General features: G+C 40.5%; 1 protein-coding gene across 1 annotated transcript in view; it reads left to right on the forward strand.

Moving 5' to 3' along the window:
* Positions 1-23,291, forward strand: part of SEMA5A (semaphorin 5A) — a 460,689-nt gene that overhangs the window by 179,345 nt on the left and 258,053 nt on the right. The window contains exon 4 of the mRNA XM_077809175.1: positions 13,454-13,516. Within this exon, the coding sequence (XP_077665301.1) occupies positions 13,454-13,516 (63 nt within the window). The remainder of the gene's footprint in view (positions 1-13,453; positions 13,517-23,291) is intronic.

Consider the following 23,291-nt stretch of genomic DNA (forward strand, 5'->3'; position numbering starts at 1 on the left):
AAGAAGTTTTTTGTTAGTTTCTTTGACGGTGTGAAGCCACTTCAGTGCAGCATGGTCGGTTTGCAGGTGGAAACGCCGTCCCCAAACATATGGGCGTAGCTTTTCCAGAGCGTAGACAATGGCATAACATTCTTTTTCAGTGACTGACCAGTTGCTTTCCCTCTCAGACAGTTTTTTGCTGAGAAACACTACAGGGTGGAATTCTTGATCAGGTCCTTTCTGCATTAAAACTGCTCCCACACCACGCTCGGAGGCATCTGTGGTTACTAGGAACGGTTTGTCAAAGTCTGGGGCCCTTAGTACAGGGTCAGACATGAGTGTCGCTTTAAGCTTGTTAAAGGCCTTCTGACACTTTCCGGTCCACTGAACAGCATTTGGCTGTTTCTTTTTGGTTAGGTCTGTCAGTGGGGCAGCGATTTGGCTGTAGTGCGGTACAAATCGTCTGTAATAACCAGCCAAGCCTAAGAAGGATTGAACCTGTTTCTTTGACTTTGGGACAGGCCACTTTTGGATAGCATCCACTTTGGCCTGTAGGGGGCTGATAGTTCCTTGACCCACCTGGTGTCCAAGGTAAGTCACTCTGTTTAGGCCTATTTGACACTTCTTAGCCTTAACAGTTAGTCCTGCCTCCCTTATGCGCTCAAGGACTTTTTGTAGATGTTCCAGGTGGTCTGCCCAGGAATCCGAAAATATGGCCACATCGTCAAGGTAGGCGACTGCATATTCTCCTAATCCCGCTAGGAGACCATCTACAAGTCTTTGGAAAGTGGCGGGTGCATTTCGCAGCCCGAAAGGGAGTACATTAAATTCATACAGCCCGAGATGTGTGATGAAGGCTGACCTTTCCTTGGCAGATTCATCTAGCGGTACCTGCCAGTACCCCTTTGTTAAGTCCAAGGTAGAGATGAACTGGGCCCGTCCCAGTTTCTCTAACAGTTCATCTGTGCGTGGCATTGGATAGTTGTCTGGGCGAGTTACAGCATTCAGCTTACGGTAGTCCACGCAAAAACGTATTTCCCCATCTGGTTTGGGAACTAGAACCACTGGAGATGCCCATGCACTTTCAGAGGGGCGGATTACACCCATCTGTAACATATCCTGGATCTCCCGTTCTATAGCAGTTTTAGCTTGAGGAGACACCCGGTAAGGTTGGACCCTAATTGGGTGAGCATTACCTGTGTCAATGGAGTGGTATGCCCGTTCAGTCAGTCCTGGGGTGGCTGAGAACGTTGGCGCGTAGCTAGTGCACAGCTCCTGGATCTGCTGTCGCTGCATACGCCCAAGGGTCATGGAGAGGTTCACCTCTTCCACACCACCAGCACATTTCCCTTCGTAGTAGACACCTTCAGGCCACTCAGCATCATCTTCTCCCTGGGCTGTAAACTGACAAACCTTTAATTCTCTGGAATAAAAGGGCTTTAGAGAATTAATATGGTACACCTTAGGCTTTCGGTTGGAGGTGGGGAATGCTATGAGATAATTAACAGCTCCCAGGCGCTCCTGGACCGTGAATGGCCCTTCCCACGATGCTTCCATTTTATGGGCCTGGAGCGCCCTTAAGACCATGACCTGGTCTCCTACTTTGAAGGAACGCTCTCTGGCATGTTTATCATACCAGGCTTTTTGCTCTTTTTGAGCATCCTGTAAGTTTTCTTTAGCAAGGGCTCTGAACCTCCGACGAGACTGCTCGGGTGTTATCCCCATTCTGACTCTCGCCTTGGATTTAAACAGTTCATACTTGTTCATGTGTTCTTTAGGCATTTCAGCTGCCACCTCAGCTAAGGGTCCACTGAGCTGCGGCCTCAGCTCTACCATGTACTGGTCAGTAGAGAGGTTGTATCCAAGGCAGGCCCTTTCGAAGTTTTCTAGGAAGGCCTCAGTATCATCGCCTGCCTTGTAGGTGGGGAACTTTCTGGGATGGGAAGTGGTACTTGGAGAAGGATTACTAGGGTTTGTTGGGATATTCTGCTGAGCCTTTATCTTCTCCATCTCCTCCACATACTTCCTCTCTTTTTCCTTCTCCTCCAGTTCTTTGTCCCTCGCTTCCATAGCTCTCCTGTGAGCAGCCGCTTGGTGTTGTTCTGCCTCCCTTTCTTGTTCCTTCTTCAGCCGCATGAGTTCTATCTGTCTTTCATGTTCCCTTTGTCTTTCCTCAGCCTGAAATTTGGCTAATTCCAGCTGTAGTCGAGCTGAGGATTTGGTCATTCTAACCTCTCTGTTTTTAACTAACTTTACACCCGAGGTTTAGAAATAAACAAACAAAACTTGGCTGTAAAATTTTGCTGTGCTGGAATAGAATACCTATTCTCTGATAGTGATTGTCAGCCTACAGAAAAAGACAATTCCCTTGTCTCTGTTCTGGGCCCAACTTAAAGCAAAAAACCTCCAAACTACTTGGAAACCTGCTTACCCAGCCCAAAGAAAAAGCAAATGGGTAGAACACACACCCCCTATTTACTTTTAGGAAGAAAAGAAAAAAAAAAACCTCTGGGTTGGAAGACTGTGAATTTCCCTGCAGGAGTTAAGTACCCTGCCTCCAGGCAAAGAAAACCTGCAATTCACAAGATAATCCCCTTTTGTCTCTGCTTGGCCACAAAGCAGGGAAAACCCAAGATGCTTTCAGTTTCAAAGCTGCTTCAAAGCCACAGGAAAAAAAAATTCCTTTTTAAAATCTGTATTTCTAGTTCAAAAAATCTCAACTGGATCTCAAAATGATTTCAGGTTAATCCCACCACTATGCCACCATGTCAAGGTTCCTCCCCCACTCTGAACTCTAGGGTACAGATGTGGGGACCTGCATGAAAAACCTCCTAAGCTTATCTTTACCAGCTTAGGTCAAACTTCCCCAAGGTACAAAGTATTCCACCCGTGGTCCTTGGAATGGCCGCTACCACCACCAAACTAATACTGGTTACTGGGGAAGAGCTGTTTGGACGCGTCCTTCCCCCCAAAATACTTCCCAAAACCCTGCACCCCACTTCCTGGACAAGGTTTGGTAAAAAGCCTCACCAATTTGCCTAGGTGACTACAGACCCAGACCCTTGGATCTTAAGAACAATGAACAATCCTCCCAACACTTGCACCCCCCCTTTCCTGGGAAATGTTGGATAAAAAGCCTCACCAATTTGCATAGGTGACCACAGACCCAAACCCTTGGATCTGAGAACAATGAAAAAGCATTCAGTCTTTTACAAGAAGACTTTTAATAGAAAATAGAAGTAAATAGAAATGAAGAAATCCCCCCTGTAAAATCAGGATGGTAGATATCTTACAGGGTAATTAGATTAGAAAACATAGAGAACCCCTCTAGGCAAAACCTTAAGTTACAAAAAAGATACACAGACAGAAATAGTTATTCTATTCAGCACAATTCTTTTCTCAGCCATTTAAAGAAATCATAACCTAACACATACCTAGCTAGATTACTTACTAAAAGTTCTAAGACTCCATTCCTGTTCTGTCCCTGGCAAAAGCAGCACACAGACAGACACAGACCCTTTGTTGTAAACACCTTTGAAATTCCTCCTGGCCAGGGGAAAGCTCCTCTCACCTGTAAAGGGTTAAGAAGCTAAAGGTAACCTCGCTGGCACCTGACCAAAATGACCAATGAGGAGACAAGATACTTTCAAAAGCTGGGAGGGGGGAGAGAAACAAAGGGTCTGTGTCTGTCTGTATGCTGCTTTTGCCAGGGACAGAACAGGAATGGAGTCTTAGAACTTTTAGTAAGTAATCTAGCTAGGTATGTGTTAGATTATGATTTCTTTAAATGGCTGAGAAAAGAATTGTGCTGAATAGAATAACTATTTCTGTCTGTGTATCTTTTTTGTAACTTAAGGTTTTGCCTAGAGGGGTTCTCTATGTTTTCTAATCTAATTACCCTGTAAGATATCTACCATCCTGATTTTACAGGGGGGATTTCTTCATTTCTATTTACTTCTATTTTCTATTAAAAGTCTTCTTGTAAAAGACTGAATGCTTTTTCATTGTTCTCAGATCCAAGGGTTTGGGTCTGTGGTCACCTATGCAAATTGGTGAGGCTTTTTATCCAACATTTCCCAGGAAAGGGGGGGGTGCAAGTGTTGGGAGGATTGTTCATTGTTCTTAAGATCCAAGGGTCTGGGTCTGTAGTCACCTAGGTAAATTGGTGAGGCTTTTTACCAAACCTTGTCCAGGAAGTGGGGTGCAGGGTTTTGGGAAGTATTTTGGGGGGAAAGACGCGTCCAAACAGCTCTTCCCCAGTAACCAGTATTAGTTTGGTGGTGGTAGCGGCCATTCCAAGGACCACGGGTGGAATACTTTGTACCTTGGGGAAGTTTTGACCTAAGCTGGTAAAGATAAGCTTAGGAGGTTTTTCATGCAGGTCCCCACATCTGTACCCTAGAGTTCAGAGTGGGGGAGGAACCTTGACACTTGCCCTTGGTGAATCCATGTTGACTGTTCCTGATCACCTTCCTCTCCTCCAAGTGCTACAAAATGGATTCCTTGAGGACCTGCTCCATGATTTTTCCAGGGACTGAGGTGAGGCTGACCGGTCTGTAGTTCCCCGGGTTCTCCTTCTTCTCTTTTTTAAAGATGGACACTAGGTTTGCCTTTTTCCAGTTGTCCGGGACCTCTCCTGATCGCTACGAGTTTTCAAAGATAATGGTGAGTGTCTCTGCAATCACATCAGCCAACTCCCTCAGCACCCTCAGATGCATTAGATCCAGCCACATAGACTTGTGCATGTCCAGCTTTTCTAAATAGTCCTTAACCTGTTCTTTCACCACTGAGGGCTGCTCACCTCTTCCCCATACTGAGCTGCCCAGTGCAGCAGTCTGGGAGCTGACCTTGTCTGTGAAGACTGAGGCAAAAAAAGCATTGAGTACTTCATCTTTTTCCACATCATCTGCCACTAGGTTGCCTCCCCCATTCAGTAAGGGCCCCACACTTTCCTTGACCTTCTTCTTGTTACCCTTCACATCCCTTGCTAGCTGCAACTCCAGTTGTGCTTTGGCTTTCCTGATTGCTCCCCTGCATGCTTAAGCAATATCTTTGTACTCCTCCCTAGTTATCTGTCCAAGTTTCTTGTAAGCTTGTAAGCTTCCTTTTTGTGTTTAAGCACCCCGAAAATGTCTCTCTTAAGCCAAGCTGATCGCCTGTCATATCTGCTATTTTTTCTGCACATCGGGGTAGTTTGTTCCTGCTCCCTCAATAAAGCTCCTTTAAAATACAGCCAGCTCTCCTGAACTCCTTTCCCCCTCACACTAGCCTCCTGGAGGATCCTGCCATCAGTTCCCTGAGGGAGTCAAAGTCTGCTTTTTGAAATCCAGGGTCTATATTCTTTTGTCAGGATCCTGCACATCCATAAGTGAGGAAGGGCAGACCGACGACCCTGAGCTGGAGGATGGCACCCCTAAAGACAAGACAATTGATTAAATCGAAACCAGGACAGGATAACCCTCTCAAAGGTGTTTTGGAATGTTAACATCAAAAGATAACACCAATTAAGGATAGGTTTCAGAGTAGCAGCCGTGTTAGTCTGTATTCGCAAAAAGAAAAGGAGTACTTGTGGCACCTTAGAGACTAACCAATTTATTTGAGCATAAGCTCAAATAAATCTGTTAGTCTCTAAGGTGCCACAAGTACTCCTTTTCTTTCTGCAAATACAGACTAACACAGCTGCTACTCTGAAACCTATCATCTTGCATCAGAGACACTGTCCCAAAGCAGGTCTAATGCTTAGACCTAGGTATCAGTGATTTCAGCTCTGCAGCATATAACAAGACTCTCAACTGAGTGTAAATTAGCTCTGTTATTACACAGTGGAGAGAGGTAAGGTCAGATGGTGTCTGGGGCTCTTGAGCAAGGCTCACACCACCAAGTGCAAGTAACATCCTGATCCTCCTACCCCAATTCAGTAGGCTTTGGAACCTATGTCCCCTGCCTAGAGTGCCATTTAGTTGAGGGTGAGTCCCTCAACTGGGAAATGCCAAGTGCAGTTCTGCTGCTCTTGATTCGCACAACAAGGATAACAACCCTTTATTACTCCTGCCCCAATAACAAGGAGACTGGGGATCCCACACCAGCCAAAAGTGACCATTTGGGCAAGCAATCCCATCATGTTGAGCACCTAGGCAGGGTGCCCATGCAAACGAGATCAGCTTCTGAAGTCCTTTTCACAGCTCACCACTGGATGTCAGGGGAGAGCTCATTCAGACTCTGCTTACATTAATTTTGTAGTGAACCTGTCTCTATTAAATATAAATCAAGTATTTTGTATTGTTTAAAACATACAAGCCATATATAGGCCCTTTTCTTTTCTCCCTTTAATTCAATAGAATTCCACTAGTGTAAAAGAGGAGAAATAAAGGACTGTGGGTAGAATTTTCAAAATTGCTCAGCATTGGGCTAAATTTGTTCCCACTAAAGTCAATGAAGTGGCTCAATGTTGAGCACTTTTGAAAATTATCTTGATATGTCTAATATAAGAACTCTATTCCAATTATGTCTACTGATGTAGTGCTAGATTCTGACCTTTTGAGATGTTTCAAAAGCTAAATTGTATCTTTGCATGTTAGATATAATCAAAGTGTGTAAATCTTGGACTCTTCATTCCACATGGCTTTCTGTGAAGATTTTCTCCAGATTTTGACAGATACAGGTTCTCACCTCTTGAGTTTTGCTGTATTTTAAATCAAAATGTTTAAATTGAAACTCAGTTGAAACCTGGCTTCCCATCAAAACCATGTGAAACTTCAAATTTTACATAGTTCACAGCATTAAATCATGTCAGGCTCACTCACTTCGTAGTCAACTTCAAAACCAGATGAGCATAAGCATGATTTGAGGATTAATTTAAAATATTTCACACAGCTCACTGTATAAAACACACTATAAACTTGAATAAAGGTTGCAATTGATATAAAAACATTTCCACATTGTAACCAGATATTTAAAACTGACTCTAAATAGATGAAAACACATATAGTGTTTCCCCCTAGAAAAACTGGCTGTTATGTCTGCCAACTAGTGGCCAGATATGAGAATAGACTTAACCAATTAGCAGAGTTCCCCATCTGGTGGTTGGATTCCCTGTAGAGGCTTCTGGCATATTACTATAGCTGAAACTCAAACCAGGGTCCTTTTCTGGATGAGCCAAAAGGGAACCCTTCTCATCTCTGAAGGAAGCTCATCTCATCCGAAAGTCATTCTTCATGTATCATCTTCTAGCTTTTCAATGAAGAAAAGATGTTCCCCAGGCCTCAGCTACTTCTCAAAGGCTGTTGGAAAGCTAATGTATGGTTCTAACAAAGTAGCTGCCAGGAGACAAAATGGCAGGTATGTGGAAGTCAAGGGGAATCATTACTATGTTTGAAATATGGAGAATTTTTTCTCTGTGAAAGGAGAGTTGTAAATCTTTCTACATTGAATTTATATGTAAACTGGAGGTAATGACCTCGTAACATCGAAACAATTCCATAAAACTCCTGGCAACAACCAATAGCACAACCATGCTACTAAACTCTACTTCTGCTGAAATCCTCATCAGGTCCTTCATTATCTCCCTGCACTGACTATTCTCACACCCTTCTCAATGGCCTCTTTAGACCCAGCTCTTGGACTCCAGCATATGTGTTTACTGAGAGGTAATTACATTGGCTGAAAAGCTCTTTAGCCAAACAGAGTTTTGGCCAAGCCATTTCATTTTTGAACTGGTGTGAACAACAGGGTGGGATGACTGTATGTTCGCTGTCACTTAGTTGTAATGCTCATTGCCATTATATCTAAAAATCCCCAAGGTACTGATGAAATACATAATGTAAGATGTGAAAGCAACCAGATCATAAAAAAAGAAAAGCTCATGGAGTTGTTAATTTTTGGCATCATGTAATTAAACCACCTTTTTAATGTTATTTTTTTGCTAGTGTCTAATTAGCAGAGCCATCTGCCTAAGGAGTGCTGGACCATCTGTCTGGAATGTTGATCTGTTCATATTTTCCTGGTTCCTGACTAATTAACTTATTTCTCTATGAAATGTAATAGTACATTTTGTTTTTACACTTCAGAGAAGTGTATACATAATATATGTGTATTTGTATTAATACATCCATCATGAGTGTCTGTCTGTCTACCTACAGCAATACAGGTATTATACAGGGTGCAATTATGCTCTCAGTTACATGACTGCAGCTCCCATTGATGTTAATGGAAGCCAGGTGTTTTTATTCTCCTGTATCACATCTAATAATAGAAACCCTAACCAACAAGTCTTTTTATGACTTTTTCAGATCCTGAACACGACTGACACTTTCTTATTGATTAAGGTTATGATTGCACATTCTGGCTATACTGAAATATACTGTATATAGATTTTTTTTCTTGTTTGCAGTTTGTAGCATCTCTGGAAAGTTCATGTCAGGACTTACTATCTGCTGCATTGGATTGTGTGCATGTGCACACGCACACACACAAGCTCTTTCCAGTGAAGATAGCAAGGATTTTGGTCCTTCTTGACTAGTGTTTATCCAGTAAATGAAAGGGACAGCTAAGCATCCTTTGCACTTTTCAGATTTTTTACTATTTGCCTTCTGCAAAGGTATCTGAACAAATTGGATGGCATTTGGCATTCCGTTCCGTTTCCCTTGGAGCCAACCCATCTTCATACATCTAGTTTGCTTCCTAAAGATATCACTATTTAACTTTTGAACAAGATTCTACTGCCCACCCAATCTTTAGACAAAATTATTGAAATATTTTATTGCTGCAAAGTATGCAATTATCCCCTATAGTTCTTTGATGTTGAAAGGGTTCTCAACGTCCGTTAGTTATCACCAGAACTCTGCTCAGCCTTCAGCTTTCAGCTCAATAGCAAAGTTGACACTGTAAACCCAGGTGGAACAGATTTAGGTACAGCATTATAGTCTTTTCCCAGTCTGATGGTGGACAACCCAAACTAGTGGAAAAGAGAAAGAGACAAATAAAGGTGCCTATCTGATATGAGTACTTGGGATCACCAGGAGGGTTCCTAAGTTGCTGGCGCAGGTCTTCCTTCCAGGTGTCTTTAGCTTTCAGGAAGCAATGTGCTTACAGAGACAGACCAATTTATCCTATTTTTTCTGGGTGGTACAACTGGGTTACTCTTCTTTGAGAAACTGGTGTGGGTTAATCAAATGGCAACTCATGCGTGTGACAAAGACTTAAAATGTCCAGCCAAAATTAAAGTTGTGTCCCCTTTCACCATCCAATCAGAAGATGAGGCATCACTTTTGAAGTCTTGCAACTGGGTCTTACATTCCAGTATATTTGTGCAAAACATCTTATGCCTTACCGGTTTATGTAAGACTAGTTAGGTCATAGCTGTTTGTATGGCCATGGTGATACATACATTGAACACCTGCTGGCTCATCCCCAGTTAGCAGCCTACTTTAGCAAGTTGCTTGCCATGGCTCCCTCTTGAAGTGCATCCTCTGGCCAACTTCACACAGTGTGCTTGCTCAAGTCATATTTTCTCCTCAGCACTTTGCTGACTGTTGAAATGTCTAGCTTAAAGTTCATAGTCTGAATAAAAGCCTCGCCACTGCTTTTATGATCTTTAATTTGTTTTAACTGTCCAACATGCAGTAACACAATGTCATTTTAAAATTGCTGTTCTTCAGCAGGCCAAAACAGCTGTATAGGTTTTTCATTTCTGCTCTCCTTATTTTAACAATAATGTTAGGAACTCTGTATATATGGCTGACCTGTGTCTGTGCATTAGTGGTCAAACATACAGGTGTACTTTGACTTCTATATTTTTTTTGTGGGGGCAGTTCCAGTCAGGCCAATGGGGCTGCACATGAGTGGGGGGCAAATTCCATGCCTAACTGAGTTTTGCAGTTTGGGGAGGGGGGCAGCACGCCTTCTGCCCCTCCCCCTAAAACTATGCCCATGGTCAAACAGTTGCATTTCTCATTATTCAACTCTGTGTTCAGCCGTCCTTAGAACACATTATTTGATTCTATATATTTATCCATTTGCAGCATTGGTATATTTCACTGACTTGTAGTAACATAAGCATACTTGATTGCAAATATTATCCTTACTTTGCTAACTTCATCACTAATTTAAAATATATCACTATGAACACAGCCCCCTTCTTTTCTTAGCAGGATGCCCCTATGAACACAGCCCCCTTCTTTTCTTAGCAGGATGCCCCTAAAGTAAACCCTGCCATTAATTGTACAATGTCTTGCATATAGCTTAATTCATAAAAATAGTTTATTCAGTTTATTTCCTTATATTTACCCCAATACAGTATCTGACAATATCATATAGTGTCTTAATATTAAATGTATATTTCAATTCATTCATTCAAAGTATATTTGAGAAAGGAAAAAAGGGAAGTTTCTTTTCAGCTACACCACAGGTGCGGTTAATAGGCTTGCCTGCACTGAGTTCCATTACATACTCTGGTGAAAGACTGCAAAAACTGTGCCACTGGGTTTTGAGTTTCTACTCTCTCAGGCCTTTGACTTTTCTCTCCTGAAAAAATCTAGATATCTGGGCAGTTCTCACTTAGCAATAACTTATAATTTGGGAGGTTTAGTCAATATATAGGAATCTCAAAGGAACTTGTTGAGTCTGAAATATTTGTAGAGATGTATGTGGAAACTCAAAGTGACCACTTGTATATGAATTTGTTTTGGAAGAGGAAAGAGGATTCCCCCCCAAAAGTCATATAATCTAGTGTATTAATCACAGGGCTAAGAATAATTAGTTTCTGAATTTTGTTCCCATCTCTGCTACCGACAAATTGTAATCATTCTTTGCATTTTTGTAGCATTTTGCGTGCATTGCTTAATTATGCCGTGCAACTTTGTAAAGGAGGTAAATATGATTGCTCCCATTTTGCAGAAACAAAGACTGAGTGAAATGAACTAAGGTCATACAGCAAGTCAGTGTTAGAATCAGACAAAAATAGAATTCAGTGATCTTGACTCTCAAAGCCAATGTTCATTCCAATAGATTAGAAAATAAATGAAACTGCAAGGAAATCTACTTAATCTTTCTCAGTTTAGGATTCCAGATCTTTAAAATTGGGGAAATAATATTTTTTTTGGTCTGTGGCAGCAGGTATTTTAAATCTTGTGCAGTACATTTTCACCTGTGATAAATACCGTTGGCTCTCTATTATAGGTAGTGGACTTGTGGCAGTGGTAAGCTGATCTGTGAGAGGAGTACCTCTGCCAAACCGTGTGTTGGATGTTAAAGATGGGCACCCAAAACAAAGCTTCTTTTGAAAATTTTCCCATAAATATTGTGTTTTGGGGGCATTGCAGTAGAATGGATTATTCATGAGCCTACGAAATGGGACTTGGATTCTAATCTTTTTCCTGTCCCTCCTCTACAGTCTGACATTGGGCAAGTCACTTAATGTCTGTCTCAGTTTCTTCATATTGAAAATGATATATACCAGCTTGGTACAGGTGTTGTGAGATACAGTGTGTGTAGCGTTGTTGTAGCTGTGGTGGTCCCAGGATGAGAGAGACACTATAGGTGAGGTAATAACTTTTATTGGACCAACTTCTGTTGGTGGAAGGGACAAGCTTTCAAGCTACAAAGAGATCTTCCTCAGGCCCGGAGAAGACAACCAGAGTGAGCAAAATACAAGGTGTGACAGATGGTTAAGCATAAGGGGTTTACTCATGCTGTAGGATATGCTACATGCATAACTTGTCTTCTTTCTCTCCACTCCCCATCCTACACTGATGACCTTCCAGTAACTCCTTCTACATTGGAACCATAGTAGAGTTTAAGCTTCAATGCTTTTATGGGTTAAAATTTCCAAAATCAGACACTGGCACATACTGCTATACAACATTTAGACTTATTGTGTCCTGGTGGTATTTGCTTTAGTTCTCTGTTCTAAAGAAATCTTTATAATACTCTACAAACCCAGGATACACTGGTATGCTAAGAACAATCTTTTATAGAGTACATTTTTGAGATAAAACTGCTTTTTGTACAAAAGAGTTAAGGCATTCTTCCCTTTTTAAATAATACCTTATGAGGGTGTTTCATGCTGCTAGATACAATTTGTTACAAATGCTCTGGTCATTCACTAAAGGATTCTTCCAGACTGTTTTAGAAGTTTTCAGTGAATCACCACTGATGTAGAAATTCATCTGCAATAGAAATTGTTTAAATGGAAAGGAGTCTGGGGAATGAGGGGGACTGGTTATAAGGTTGTTATTTTTCTGAAAATAAACAAACTCATTCTTGGGCTAGTTGAAAAGGCAAATCAAAGAGTACTGTGTAGTATTGTCTGGAGGCTTTTCCTTCCCCTCATTTAAATAGGCTTTCAGCCTATTATTTTTACTAATCACAGAGTCTTTTTACTATTAATACAATCTCCATGAAAGGTCAGCTGCAAAAAATTAGCTACATTAAATCAGCATGCGTTGGCTTTGGTTATTTAAAATGAAAATGGGGCAAACTGTGGTTTAAATTGTTAAACTGCAACAGTTAGTAAAGAAATCACAAGTTCTTTCTGGTAAAAAGCAAATGCAGTCAGTGACACTTTTAATCTAAATAACAGATATGAATACACACCCTAGATGTGAAAGGTACCATCTGATATCAAAGGCACTCTTGATTACACAGTATATATATATATATATATTTATGCAAATATGCACATGTATCAGTATGTACACACTGAAATATACACTCTACTTCATAAAAGAATATAATTCCTAAGTCATAGCTTTTGAATATTAGATCAGGCAATAATAAGGTTTAATTCATACACTAACACTACAGTGTTACAGCTGTGGTATAAATATGTTGAAGCAAAGAGACAACACAGAAATTAAGCTAAATCACCTTAGTTCCATAGTAGACAATTTTAGTGCTGTTGTTTTGTATGTTTCTTTTTTCTCTCAAGCCAAAATGTAAGTTTTCGTGCTTGTGATTAGTGCTGGATTGGTAGCCTCTTGAATTTATACTGACAGGAAGGACAGCAACAGTGCACGCTTTCCCACAACATGATGACTATGTCTCTCAACAAAGTTGACCTCAAATGCTATGGCGATGCAGGCCATTTAACTACCTAGACAGACAGATCTGGGGATAGAGCATCTTTTCCTCTCCATACTTATTCAATCACTTTGCTTTGCTAGGACTGCCAGGAATAGTGCTAATTAGTGCTGACTGTGATTTTTCTGATGTAAGTAAGTGTGTGCTTGGTCTGGATTGAAAACACCAATCACACTTTAACTATGTCACTAAGCAGCCATCAATAAGAATGATATATGTTTCTGAGGAAAAAAACATTATAACAACATTATATGGATTCTCCCCAATATCAGTTGTTAATGTGAAAGAACTATGTACCATGAACATGACTGTGTCAGCTGTCTCTATCTGACACTCGTATGTGTTTTGTACTTTACTTATCTTTGTCTATAAATATTTTCATTGGTATGTATTTCAGGCAGTGGAGTGGCAGTGTGATGAAGCTACTAAAAGAGCCTGTTACAGTAAGGGCAAATCAAAGGTAAGTACATGACAGCTGTGCTGCTTAATCAAAACTTATATTTGGTTGACAAGATATCCAGTAGAGCCCTGTATGGGACTAGTCAGTGTACAAACCTCTTCTCTATAAAGTTCTTGTTCTCATTCTAAAAGTAATGCAAGATTCTTTAGGGTGGCAATATGGCATTTCCTGGAGTGTCGGCAAAGAATATAAACAATAATATTTCAGGAAACAATATTTCAGCTGCTTCCTTCCAGAACCCATCAAAGGCCCTAGAGTAACAATACTCCAGTTACTTAGTTTGTGTCACTTTACTTTCTTAGTCCTACAGTATGTGAAATTCAGTGGATTAGATTCTGATCTCATTGGTGTAAATCTAGATTAACTCCACAGAAACCCTTCCATAATACACCATTTATCTCTTTGGGTATCAGGCACAATTTTATAAACTTTTCTGTTTCTGTGCCACATGAATTGCCCCAGGATTTATTGACCTTTTCAGAATAAAGGTCTGAAATTCACTACCTCTGTAGACATAAGACCTGCTATGTTTCTGCTGTCCAGAGCCAGATTCCAGTTTAACCAGCTACATGTTTTTTTATGTACACAGCATAGTTGAATGCAGTGCCAAGAAAGGACCAGTCCTATGGGCATATAAAAAGAACAATTGTTTGTGAGTTTTTAGAGGTGCATTAACTAACCAAATTTATTTGTGTGACATTGTGCAGAATCTACTTCACAGCTTGAGCATTTTTTTATCTGTTGCTGCTTATGTTTGCCAGTTATGAAGGCACTTGTATCACAACCCTATGTGTTCACTGTAAATAAGTTACATTTTAGAAATGCTAATGTTATGAACCTACATTGCTCATTGAAAGAAATGAAACAGTATCAGTTTTATAACTTGTATTCAAACTTTTAAACAAACAAAAACAAAATCAAGAAAACCTATCACCAAAGTTAAGCTACTGTTAGTAATACTAAACTAAACTAAGAATAAAATAATACAGCTATCACATCAAGTCAAGAAGTCAGTCTCGGTATTGGAAGGGAATCAAATTAATCAGATCATCAGATTAATATAGCAAATAATCAATCCTTATAAGAGGGATCTCAAAAGGAGGCTCTCTCCTTGGTTAGAAACCCCAACTAAAAAAAATTCACCCAAGTCAGTCAAGTCTAACTTGGATCTGGTTAAATATTTTTATACTGAAAACAAATTATTCTCTAATACTAAAACCACAACCTCAGAGCCAATTATAAAGCTTCTTCTTTAGATTTCAGTTTCAGTGTGGTGGTTAACCCTTCCCCAGTCTCCTCTCCCCAGATTGCATTGTACAGACTCTAACAAAACTCTTGGATAAGCAGAAGTTTGAGAAATCTTATGTACCAAATATTATGTATGACTGTTTAAGTTTGCAGAGGGTTAGCGACTGTCCCTCCCACTCCAGCTCAGTGGGAGGCCACTCTGCCTCACTACATCTCTGGGGTGCCACCCCAAGGAAGGACTAGAGCTTTGGCTTTTAGGCAGGGCGGAGCCAGCAAACAGTGTAGGCTCTTGGGCCCTAGGCAGGGCAGAGCAACCAAGCAGTCTTAAAGCTCAGGCCCTTAGGCGGAGCAGAGCAAAGGAACAGTTTTATAGCTCAGGCCCTTCAGCAGGGCAGAGCAAATAAACAGTCTGACGACCCAGGTCTGGCAGGTGGCAGGCAGACGCAGGCCTCTTGGCCTAAGGTGGGGAGGCTGCCACCCCAGGAGTGGAGTTGGCAGCAAGGAGTAGGGGAACCAGGGCCCACCCTACTTCACCAGGTATCAGCCCAGGGACCTACCAGTAGCAGAGTGTTCCATCACTGGGTCAGCGAGGATCCAACCGAAACATGGTGACATAGAATCGAGCAACAACCCAACTGGACTAAAGTCTGTTTTCCCTGGCCACTTCTTACGATCCCCTTGCTGGGTACCTGCATTCCACAGGCGTCCTCTGTCTCCTCAGGATATGCGGCGAGCAACAGACCTGGCAGCTCTTCACCTGGGTCAATCTCCTCTGGGGGCAAGGCGTGACTTAGCGCGGGTTCAGCTCCAGGGCTCTACAAGTGGCCTGAATAAGTCTGCTCCCTTCCCTGACTCAGACTCAACTGGGTTGGTGGCTCTGTCTTTTATACTTCCTGCCCTGCCCCTTGGCTTCCGGCAGGAGGAGTAAGCCTGATCTGGCTCTGTCCACCTGGGATTACAGAGTGACTCCTCCCTCTCCAGCTCAGTGGGAGGACACTCTGTCTCATTATAAAGTTCCTTAGGACTTTTAAACACAGAATATGGAACATACTTTAATGAATAACTTTGAGACTTTGGTTAGGGCTGTTTAAACTGGGGAACTTTTTTTGGTGCCTTCCCTTTATGACCTTGATGGGTGCTCATACACACATGCATTCACACAACCACCCTTCCACACCCTAAAATGAGAGAATAAAAAGGCTGGACTGCCTCCCAGCTTTAATAGAAGGAAAAGACAATAGCAGAAAAAGGAAAAATAAGATACGTAAAATAACAGGGGGATTGCTAACACTTCAGTTTTCATGGCCTTCTGGATTGTCACAGAACAGGAGCTGTAATTGCAGTCCAGCAGCTAGATGGTGATGTTGCTGGCACAGCATTTAGTGGCATCCTTCATGTGCAGGGAGACGGGTCAAAGGCTGGTGTAGCCTTTTTGTAGATGAACTGGCTTCCTTTCTTTAAGGTGGTTGACCTTAGGATTTCAGGAATGTCAGTCATCCCTCAGGTGGTTTGCTGACCCAAAAAAACAAGGCTTCTTGGCCTTCCATTTATTTCTTATAGTTTTTAATCTTTGCTTACTCCACCTTGCAGTGCCTCCCTTGAAAGTCTCTGAGCAAATCAATATGGAGCCACACAAGTTGGTCAGTTATTCTTTAAATTAGGTCATTGTTAGTGAGCTTTGATTTTGGGAAAGTCCTGCTTAAGCCACCAATTTTTTTTTAAAAAAACATTGCTTTGCGTACCACAGAGACTAGGTCCATGACACCCACCCTCCAAAAAATAAATAAATAAAATAGAAAAAACAGAACAGTGGCCACTCTTGTTGAACTGGACAAGGCCATGTCCATGTGAAAAAGTCTTGACATGAAAATATGTAACCAGTTTATGGAAAATTGACCCCAAATCCTATAAAGATAATGGATTGAAAAGACCCTAGCAACTACCAGCCTCTCAGCATTCATCCATCAGCAAGATAAAATAAATGTAAACAGTTTAGGACCAGATGTGATCTCCGAAACTCACTCAGCGTTTCGCTGCCAAGTTTCAAGTGGCTGGGATGAGAATCAGCACCTCGAAATTGAAGGTCCTGGTCCTTTCCTGGAAGGAATTGGGCTGCTCTCTACAGGTAAATGGGGAACAGTTGCCCTTAGTGGAAGAGTTCAAATATCTAGGGGTCTCGTTCACAAGTGATAGTAAGTGGGAGCGTGAGATTGACCGGCAGATTGGTGCACTGGTGACAGTGATGCGGGCGCTGTACCTATACTTGGTAGTGAAGCGGGAGCTGAGTTCTCTGACAAAGCTTTCTGTTTACAGGTTGCTCTGTGTCCCCATCTTCACTTATGGTCCTGAACTTTGGGTAATGACCAAAACGATGAGATTGCAGATACAAGCGGTGGAAATGAGGTTTCTCTGCAGGGTGGCTGGGCTTGCTCTCTGAGACAGGGTGAGGGGCTCAGCTATTTAGGAGACCCTTGGAGTAGAGCCGGTACTCCTCTGGATCAAGAGGAGCCAGCTGTGGTGGTTCAGGCAACTGATAAGGATGCCCCCTAGGAGGCTTCCGTTGGAACTCTACCAGGCACGTCCCACTGGGTGGAGGCCCCGAGGCTGACCCAGGACGCACTGGAGGGATTGTATCTCCTGGCTGGACTGAGAACGCTGGTAAATCCCCTAGGAGGAGCTGGAACCTGTTGCAGAGGAAAGGGAGGTCTGGTCCTCCCTACTCTCCATGCTGCCATTGCGACCCTCAACAGGAAAAGTGGCATAAAGGAGAAAGAAGAAAGAAGAGAAGATGGGCCAGATGTCACCATTCTTCTTATAAACAAGACAATTTACAGTAATCTTCATATTTAGAAACTAGGACAAAAATCAAACAGCTTATCTTTGTAAGGTTGCATCTTGATAAAGAAGAGATACCTTAAAACTTCTCAAGATAAAACATTAATAAAATAAAACAAAAATAAAAATTATTAAAATGTGCAGAAGATCTCTGTTCCTACATACTCTATTTCGCTCACAGAATCTGTTCTTGTAAATTTTTTTCAAAAAGCACATCTACAAAAAATCATACATTGTATCTGTTTGAGTCATTAAATATGATTAAATCCTTATGAAGTCAAGTTAATGGAAATGCATTTTCAAAGCTAGAAAAGATTACCTATTCTGTGACATAACATGACCTTTAACTCTAGTAACCTAGAAGTTCTAGTCTATTTAAACATTCAGATTAAAATGAGACTTTATATATATATATTTAAAAGTTACTGTAGTATGTTCTGTAGGATTATGCTGTATAGAAGTACATCAGTTAGGCTGTACATGCAATTTACTACAATGACCTTTGCTGTTTCATGAATTAAAATGAATTGAATTAAAAAGGTAAAGAAAAAACATAAAAATAAATCAAAAGCAGTAATTACAAAATTACTTAATAGGCTTCAGGAACTTAATTCAGCAGGACACAAGTAAATGCAGTTACTTATATCCAGGTGCCAAAACATCTGGATCCAGGCATCTCGTACAAATGCTCTCACTGCCTTAAACATAGTCTTAAACATATTCACCACTTCCACTTGTCAATGATTTAAATAGAAAGAAAGTTCATTCACATCACCGTTTTCCTTGCTAAATTCAGGCAAATAACTTTGCTTTGTAGGGATGGCCTACCCTATTCTATTTGGGATTGATTAAAATACTGATAAACTCACACCCATGGCAAAGATGTTGTGGACAGTAAAGAGGCAGAATTAAAATTTATTTGGAAAAACTTTACTGAATATATAATCTATTAAGAATCATATATGTAAAATATAGCAGATTGAGTAATGCAAAGGAGAAATGAAGTATGAGAGCTGCCGGATGCCATACATTGACTGGTTGGACTTTGAGCTCAGTAGACAACTTCAGTTCTGGATCTTTTGTACAAACCCAATAGAAAAACCATTAGTAAAATAATAGCTGAGGACTTTCCAACTTACTATATTTAAATAGACTTTGAAATATCTCTTTAATGATTTTGAACTTTGTGTTTGTGATTCTGAAGAATTACATGTCTCTGATGTACAAAACAATATTGTAGTGTTGTTTTTTTGTTATTTAGTTTGACATTAATAATTTGTGTTTATAACTGTTATATTTGTGCAAAACTAATGAAACATTTATTTAGAAAACACCAAAATGATTAGGGATGGGAGGGGAATAAATTTAACCACTGCATTAGGTTTTAATAGGTCATTGCCACCCATGCAATTATAACGTGTTTTCATAGGCATTTATAGTATGACGAATTTTAAATGAGTTTCCCAAAGAGGCACGGGTGCTTTAGTAACTTTTGCAAACTCAGTTACCATATAACCAACTTTCATAATTTTAAAATTAATTGTCATAAATGCTACTGGCAGATAGCTCACTTCAGAAGAGAGTGAAAGATAAAGAAAGAAAATGTGTCAAATGAAATGTTAAAAAAATCACCTCCTTGTATTAAGTTTCCATGTTGTTTCTGTAAATCACCTATGTCCTTCTCATACCTATGGAAGCACGGTCAGTATCCGTGATTTTTTTTAAAAAATATACAATTTATGTCATAAGCATAGATACATACTTCGTGAGATACTATACTCCATTTCTCACATTGTATTTTGTAAAAACTTGGGATGCACAGAAGTAGACTTCTTTGACTTCATGAGAAATCTGTTTAATTATCTCAGCCTCTCTAAAACCCTGTGCCTAAATTTGTTACCAGCAGTTAATTGCTGAACAATATCAGTTCAAATAATTCATTGGATATTGCTGAATACAGTATATGATTTTGAAAATTTCTTTTGTGAATTATGCTGCTCCTTCTATAGCTATTTTACTTAACATTGTCTCAGACTGCAGAAGATAACCTTGGTTCTTTCTGGGAAATCCCTGTTTTTACTTATTTCCCCCTCATTCTGGAAAGAAATAATACAAAACCATTTAAAAAACCCTAAAACCACTGCCACTGAGCAACCCAATCTTCCTGATAATTTATAAAGTCTGGAAAAATAGATTTATGAAAATACAGTTTGTTTTTCTTGGTTAGAAATATGTGTGTCAATGCTTAACAAAATAGATGAAATCTTAAATATAGCTGATTCTGAAAACTGAAATACAATATTCTTATGTATTCTTTAAAGGTCTAGTCCTGCTTCCTTTGAAATCAATGCCAAATCTATCACTGTCTTCAAGGGCAGAACGATCAGGTCTTAAATTGGGAGATTTGGATGTGTAAGCAATGTAGAATTGAGCCCTGAAAAAATTATTTGAAAGAAATAAGGGGTAAAATCCTGTATCCATTGAAGTCAGTGGCAAAATTCCCATTGACTTCAATTAGTGCAGGATTTCTCCTAAGGGCTGTGGTGGAAGTGAAACGTAAATTGTGATACAAATCTGTACTTGTGAGCTAATGTTATAAATTTCAATTTTCTCCAGTTTATGGCTTAAAACAGTAGTTCCTCTTGTAGTGGTTTGGTGGATTGACATTTTCCTTCTCCATATTCCTTCATACTATTACCCTAGCACAGTTATCAGCTTCACTCCTTTTTCATTGTTCATTCTGTCTATCTTGCCTCTTCTTTTTTCTTTTTCTTTGTTTTCTCTTCTTCCTCTCTTCCCTTTTCCTCCAAACAGTCAAAAGTCACGCACAACCTACTATGTCCCACAATCCTTTGCGGTTGAAAAAGTCTGGAATTTGTATCTATCAATGCATAATCATCCTGTGGAACTTGTTCCTAAGGGATGTTGTGAAGACCAGAAGTATAACTAGGTTAAAAAAATAATTAGATAAGTTCATGGAGGACAGGTCCATCAATAGCTATTAGCCATGATGGTCAGGGATGCAACCCCATGCTCCAGGTCGCTAAACCTCTGACTGCCGGAAGCTGGGACTGGATGACAGGGTACAGATCATTCAAAATTGCCCTGTTTTGTTCATTTCCCTGGAAGTATCTAGCTCAGACAGGATATTGGGCTAAATGGACCATTAGTCTGACTTAGTATGGCCACTCTTATGACAGGGTTTGTTTGTTTACTGTTTTGTAGGTCATGCATCAAGAAAGCTCAGGGGGATATAGGAGAATTGGTGCTGCTAGGTATGAGGGGCTTTTCTGTGCCAGAAAACTGATACAGTTCCTGTCTGCAAAAGCAAGTTGGTAGTCTGCCTTCACATGACTGATAGCCTCTTTACTCCCCAAGTCTCACTTTTGGCTCCCCTCAAAAATCCCTTCTGCCTTCCACCTCTCTGTCACCCCCCACCCCAGGTTCCTTTTGCATTAAATATATTAAACAGGAGGAGGGAAGAAAGGAGGGAAGATGAGTGGCTTTCAAAGGGCCATCTTTGGCTGCAGAAGCATACTTGCAGTGCGGGGGGAAGGTGGATTTGGGGTTGTTTCCTCTCGTTGCCCCTCTCCTTTGTCCCAGTGGAGCCCACATTTCAGTTTAGGAACTATTCTCCTATAGTCATTAAAATGCAGCCTTTGCTATGGAAATGTATGGCACTAACAACAATAAAGAGGTAAAAAATGATAATTAATATTTTATTTAAAGTTTTTAACCCAAGGAAACTTTCTGAGATGCTTCATCGTATATGTAAGGAATTTAATGATAGAATAGATTACAAGGAAATAAAACAATAAAACTAGTCTGTATCTAAAAAAGTAACAAAGACCCTCAGGGACCTCTTAAGTAGGCTTGTATTAAATTATGCATAATACTTAAGGGGATTCACTTTCTAAGTTGTTTTTCCCTAAAAGATTTATGATTCTTAATGTAATATAGCCCTCAAACATTAATCCAGCTTTATCAGCAAGCCAGCTCACAGACATCAGCATCTTGGAGTTAAAAAAAAAAAAAAAAGCCTAAATGGCAATGGAATATGACAAATTGTATTTATTAAAGGGACATATAGTAGAAAATATGGTTGGAATGTGTCCTGTAAATAAAAGCATAGGCCTCTGTTTTAGTAGCAGTTGCTTTTGAGGATTAAAACTATGAGAACGTCAGCCCATGTCTGAGAGTTGCAGCACAGTGATTGTGATCTAACATGATGGATGAAAAGAAAGGTAACTCTCAGCCTACACTAGCGTACTTTGAATTTTAGCTTGACAACACTAAACATTTCCCCTGTCACAAAGTAGAAACATAGTATCCAAATTTAACTGCACAATACGAAAGCATATGCTGATATTAAATACTTTTGCTTGGAGTAGTACTAAGTATGTTTTTTTTAAAAAGACTGTTAGGAATGGACCTCAGGAGCGTGGGTACACAAGCACCAATTTTCATTCACTCCCATCATACCCTTCTGAAAGAAAGAGTAAAGTGCTCTATAGCAGTGATCCAAAACTGTTACTGCAATATGTATGTCATTACAGTACAATAATATGGTTATTTGTGTAAAAACAACCAAGAGTCCGGTGGTACCTTAAAGACTAACAGATTTATTTGGGCATAAGCTTTTGTGGGTAAAAAACTCACTTCTTCAGATGTATGGAGTGAAAATTACAGATGCAGGCATTATTATACTGACACATGAAGAGAAGGGAGTTACCTCACAAGTGGAGAACCAGTGTTGACAGGGCCAATACAATCAGGGTGGCCACTCCCAATAATTGATGAGGAAGTATAAATTCCAGGAGAGGCAAAATTGCTTTCGTAGTGAGCCAGCCACTCCCAGTCCCTATTCAAGCCCAAATTAATGGTGTTAAATTTGCAAATTAATTTTAGTTCTGCAGTTTCTCTTTGAAGTCTGTTTCTGAAGTTTTTTTGTTCAAGGATAGCTACTTTTAAATCTGTTATAGAATGTCCAGGAAGATTGAAGTGTTCTCCTGCTGGCTTTTGTGGGTTTTTACCCATGAAAGCTTATGCCCAAATAAATCTGGTAAATAAATTTTAACGGTCTGGTTAGCAGTGCTGACCAGAGCCGCCAGGGTCCCTTTTCGATTGGGTGTTCCAGTCGAAAACAGGTCTCCTGGCAACCCTAGTGTCACCTGGCCCTTTACAGTGGTGGCCAGTGGTGTGCAGCAGCGGAGGGTGCTCGAGCCACTCTGATGGGTATCACTGAGGGAAAAAATTCTGGTAACTGTGTGCAGGGCCCACGCACACCAAGAGTGGAATGGACATGTGCAACACATTTTGAAGAACAACAATTATGATAGGTCATTAACCATTTTTTCTGTTGTTTAGCAAGCCAGAAGGGCTTTTGATTTCAAACCGCAGTCATATTCACCATTCACAGTCTAAAAGGGAAAAGGAAACACAATATGACCCATTAGGATTCAGGGTCAACAGCACCAAATTCCAAAATGGTTCCCAGGAGGAAACACCCCTTTCCCTTGTCTCTGCTATAGGGGCTTCTCCAAGACCATCAGGAGTTAAACACATAGTTTTGTCTGGCCGATAGGTCTTATTAGGTACTATATAACCTATTGGTCTTGCCTGGGTGTGGTTCGGGAGTTCAGATTATCTAGGCAATCAACAAGCAAATACTTGAGCAGAGATGGCTAAGAAA

The sequence above is a fragment of the Eretmochelys imbricata genome, chromosome 2 (genome assembly GCF_965152235.1).
Source record: "Eretmochelys imbricata isolate rEreImb1 chromosome 2, rEreImb1.hap1, whole genome shotgun sequence".
In the NCBI taxonomy this organism is placed as follows: domain Eukaryota; kingdom Metazoa; phylum Chordata; order Testudines; family Cheloniidae; genus Eretmochelys; species Eretmochelys imbricata.